Source organism: Erpetoichthys calabaricus, chromosome 2, assembly GCF_900747795.2.
Source record: "Erpetoichthys calabaricus chromosome 2, fErpCal1.3, whole genome shotgun sequence".
NCBI classification, from domain to species: Eukaryota; Metazoa; Chordata; class Cladistia; order Polypteriformes; family Polypteridae; genus Erpetoichthys; species Erpetoichthys calabaricus.
The window spans coordinates 91,038,891-91,043,890 of NC_041395.2; the positions used below are offsets into that span (position 1 = coordinate 91,038,891).

Sequence of the window (5,000 nt, forward strand, 5' to 3'; positions counted from 1 at the left end):
ACCACCTCAAAGAGGGTCATTTGGATAAACAGTTCAACAATGATGCATCTCGTCTTGAACAGGTCCATCTATATAAAAAATAATCAATACAAGTTATACTTGTGGTTTCAAGGCTATGGCAAATATTCAAAGCTCTCAGTAAGTTAAAATTCTGACCGTCAAGAAAATGAGTAGAGGATGAGAGAAGCTAGGCAAAGCTGGAAAAGAAGAACAATAATCGAGAGGTAGGTAAAAAAAGAGGTTATAGGAAGACATGAAAAGTGGAAGATAAAGTGAACTATTTAGAAGACAGTAAATTGAAAGACAGATGGATACACAAAGCAGAAAGGTGCCCAAGTGAAAGGAACTGTTCATGTCTCCATCAGTCTTCTGAATCACACATCTCATTATTCTACTGTAAGGCATCCATAGGAAAAGAAGTGACATCTGGTTGCAGTTGGAAAATTAACAGACCACAGGAAACACTACAAAACTACATTAATGATAAAATACCCCCAAGTCCACAACCACCACCATGATGCACATGGGCACTGAATAAGCTATGAGAACAGATCTCCAGAATGTAAGGAAATCACCTCCTGAACCTGTGGCTCCTCCAGCTGTGGGAAAATGCAATGAACTTTATCCAAGAGTGTTTTCTTTTGCTTTACTCAGATTAGGTTAATAAAGCAGAGGGCAAAGGGAATAAAGACACTGACTGTGAAAAAAGAAAGCAATTAAAGAAATGATGGGATACAATTTCTGCAGCAAAAGTGTAAGCGCACAACACATTTGTGTGGGAAGCAAACCACAACTCCTAAAGTAAGACAGTTGCTCTCTGCTACAAAAAGCTGTATTCACAGCAGCAGATGAAACACTGATTGGCATGTTTTTCAGGGTGACACAACCTCCTTCATGCTTTTCTTAAGAAACAGACAATATTTCCAAAGCTGTGTCAATCAACAGAGGCATTTTAAAGACAGTGACCCTCTCCGGAGTCGGTGGGATTAAGCTTTGTCTTTCTCATAGTATTAGCTAGAAGATCTCAGACCTGACCCCAAGTGCTGCAAAGTGAAAGACTTCTTAAGGAAATGTATTAAAATAAAGCATTACATTTATTTTTAATGCCCAACTACCTTATTTTCAGCCAGATCAGATATTCCAAGAGCATAAAACTTATTTTACTCACAATTTTTATATTGCATCTTGTGTCAATGAAATGAAATGAGAGAGAACGGTCATATATAAGAGATGAAAGCTACAGCTGCTTTTACTAAAATTTATACTGTATGTTGGCACTAGCATTATAAAATAAGAGGCACAACAGCATTATTTGATGATGTATCCGTGTTTTGCCAGGGCTGAAGATGTACGTTATTAAAGCTAATATCCCATCTGTTCAAAAGCTTAAACACAATTTATAAATACATTGTAAAGTAAGACCATTTGCTCTGTTCGTTTCCACACATTTTTTAAAAGATTTTTACAACATAAACTTTGTAAAAACACATTCATCATGCTAGTTAAGAGTTGGTATTTGTAGTCTCATTATTTCTTATAAAGTATGGAGCAAACATTATTTCTTTGAATACCAAAGGTGATATGAACACACACGTCATTGCAATAGTTAACAGTAAAATCTTTTTAAAATTAAAATTAATAATCCTTCTATTTTCAAAACTGCCATATTCAACTATATGGTTGAACCACCCTCTAATGAGACGACACACTGAATCGCGACTGCTGTGTCTTTGGAGGACTGCTTGTCTGTCACAGAAGCAATGTTATTACTGTATTTTATAATTATTTACATAATGCTCTTCTCTAATGACAGGCTCAGTGTGCTTATATAGAATTATAAATAAATAAATAAATATGCATCCAAACATATAGGCAAAAATATAATTGTTCTCAAAAGCCTTCTGTCTTTTCTGAAATTTCAGGTTTTGTAGTTGCAAAGATTAAATTAAGACGTGAAAAATGATTTTGATTTTTTTTTATCAGAAATGCATAATAAAAAAAATAATTGAATGGGTAATATATTGTGTTTTCAGAAGATGCCAGTTGCTTAAGTATTTTAATATGTAAGATATACTCTATAGGGCTGATGGGAATAAACATAAATGTTGCATACACAGAAGATTCAATATTTGTGTGTACCTTAGTATTTAAGTAAGATATTTTATGTGGAAACGCATATGATTATACAAACAACATTCAGATCTAATCAAATCAAAATGTATCGGGTCACATACAAATTATACATTGTGGCATGCGGCTGGGGGTGGTACCCAGCCGGGACGCCCAAGAGGACCGGAGAAGGGCTCACGCCTCCTCCAGACCACGAGGGGGCAACCGCCCTGGTTGTTGTGGGGGCCACGGGTACAGAACTTTGAAGCTCAACCCTGTAGGGGCCCGTGGTCACCACCAGGGGGCGCCCCAATGCCTGGAGAGCCCTGGACCTCAGCACTTCCGCCACACCAGGAAGTGCTGGGGGGAAGAGGAGCAGGGACACCCTGAGTGCTTCCGGGGATACAGCCGGCACTTCTGCCACACTGGGGCGTGTTGGTGGAAGATTGCTGGAGCACACCTGGAGCACATCCGGGGGACAATAAAAGGGGCCGCCTTCCTTCATTCAGGGCTGGAGTCAGGTGGAAGAGGACAAGGTCTGGGAGAGGAAAGACGCGGCCTGAAGAGATGAAAGGCATTTGTGTAGAGGGCCTGGACTGAGGGTGATTGGTGCTGCGGCAGTGGGTTGTGCTTAAGTCACTTGAACTGTAAATTGTAAATAAACGTGTGTTGGACTGTAAATGATGTCCGTCTGTCTGTGTCCGGGCTATTTCCCACAACATACAGTACAATATGTAGTGAAATGCTTAGTTGCTCAATTCCAATAACTGCAACTTTACGAAGAATATAAAGGGACAATACCTGATTTTATAAATATCAAAAAATCATCAATGGAATTATATTTATGCAATAAAATAAATAAATAAACTTAATAACTTAATGTAAGACAGTTAACAATAGGGCATCATGTATTTCTAGATACTTTAATTATTCAAGATGCATATGGACTGTAGAAAGAAGCTCCTCCTCAGTCTCTCTGAACTGGACTTTAGGCAGAGGTATTGTTTACCTGACCACAACACAGAAAAGAGGACATTGTTGGGATGGTTGGTATCATTGATAATTTTCTGTTCCCTAGTCCAACATTGCATTGTGGAGATATCCTGGAAGTTAGGGAGTGCATGTATGTTGATGCATTTAGCTGTCTGCACCATTCACTGCAGAGCCTTGTGGTCCAGTTGAGCACTGTTCCCAAACCAGACAATAATACCTCCTATTTGAGCACTTTCAATGGTACAACTTAGTAGATTTCTTTTGTAATGGGAGGGCAGACTGAAATCCCTATGACATCTGAGATGGTAAAGATGTTGCCGCACTTTCTTCACCAATGTTTTGATGTGTTTGGATTAGGTCAGGTCCTCCGTGATATGGGCACCAAGGTATCTGGCCATCCTTTCCACCTGACTGCTGTTAATTCTTAAAGAGTTGTAGTGCCTTTACTGTTTAATCCTAAATTTCACAATCTGCTCCTTTATCTTGCTCACATTTAGGAGCAGACTGATGTCCTGACACCAGTATAGTAGACCCTCCACTTCATTCAGGTTAGCCTATTAATTCTTGTTAGATATCAGGCTTCCCACAGCTGTGCCATCAGCAAACTTACAGTTTGACAGCCTTGCAACCATATGTGTAGAGGGAGTACAGCACTAGACTCAGAACACAGACCTGTGGAGTGCCTGTGTTGAGAGTGAGGGATGATGTGGTGTGGCCACCCACTCAAACCTCCTGAGATCTGCCTGTCAGGAAGTTAAGAATCCAGCTGTACAATGAAGTGCTCAAACTCAGCATCCTGAACTTGGTGATAAATTGGACTATTTAAAAATTCTCAGTAAATATCGTGGTCAACATAAATGCATGAAATTGACTTCTTTTTGTTTCACAGTTATTTCTAATTTCAAAAGAAAAAATCGCATTAATATGTTTTGTGTTGAATATATTGAGGTTAAAAGACACAAAGGTCCAGCAAAAATGACAACTTTTAGTGAGAGTGTCTCTGTTTTTATTTTTTCCTAGATATTCATGTCTAGAAATTCTAAAATTTTATTACCCTACTAGTCATGGCACCTGTTGAAGACAGGTAATAGAATAAGTAAAAAATACTTGCTATCTCTTGCACAAAGTGCACTTTCAGCACCTTTTCTCTGTAATTGCGTGTGTCTGAAATTCTCTTCAACGGTGGTGGGATGGTGGCACCAGAGGTAGCTAATGGGATTCATAATCCCTACTTTGTAGGACTTCCGATTGACCCAGAAGTACTTCCACCTGGATATGTCCTAGCACCAGAAGTACTCCCAGGTCCAAGATAAAAGAGACCACTCAACTTCTTTCAGAGGAGTGGAAGAGGACATAGCTCACGTGGAAGGTGTGAAACCTTATTTTTTTTACCAGAACTTGTGTCTGTGAGGTTTGGGGTCCTGATACACCTCCTGATGGTCACTATATATATGTATATTTTCCACCTGGTACAGTCTTCCTTATTACCGTGACATATCAAAAAGAAACAGCATACATCCTCTCCAGGTCAGGTACTAAAGTAGTGCATAAACCGAAAACACTCTGCAGACAGTTCTTTTTAATGCCAAGAGCTAGAAATCTGCTACAGAGACGCAAAACGCAGTATACAGTACATCATGCAGTGCATGCCCAGCTGTATACATGGGGCAAACATCTAAAACATTCGTAACATGTATACAAAAACAATGCAATACTGTCAGAAGGAAGGACCCACGGTCTCTGATATATACACAAACTAAGTCAACTGGGCACATATTTAACTGGGATCCAGCACCAGTGAGGTTCAAGGTAAATACTAAGAGTGTCATAGAGCTGGCTGATTCGTGGCTATCAAAACAAAATGCCATTAACAGACACTTGGATATGAGACCATCATG

General features: G+C 39.3%; 1 protein-coding gene across 1 annotated transcript in view; it reads right to left on the reverse strand.

Moving 5' to 3' along the window:
* The window catches only part of pear1 (platelet endothelial aggregation receptor 1), a 150,434-nt gene that overhangs the window by 69,796 nt on the left and 75,638 nt on the right, over positions 1-5,000 (reverse strand). The window contains exon 2 of the mRNA XM_051922965.1: positions 1-68. This exon is cut by the window's left edge and continues 48 nt beyond it. Coding sequence (XP_051778925.1) covers positions 1-68 — 68 coding nt within the window. The remainder of the gene's footprint in view (positions 69-5,000) is intronic.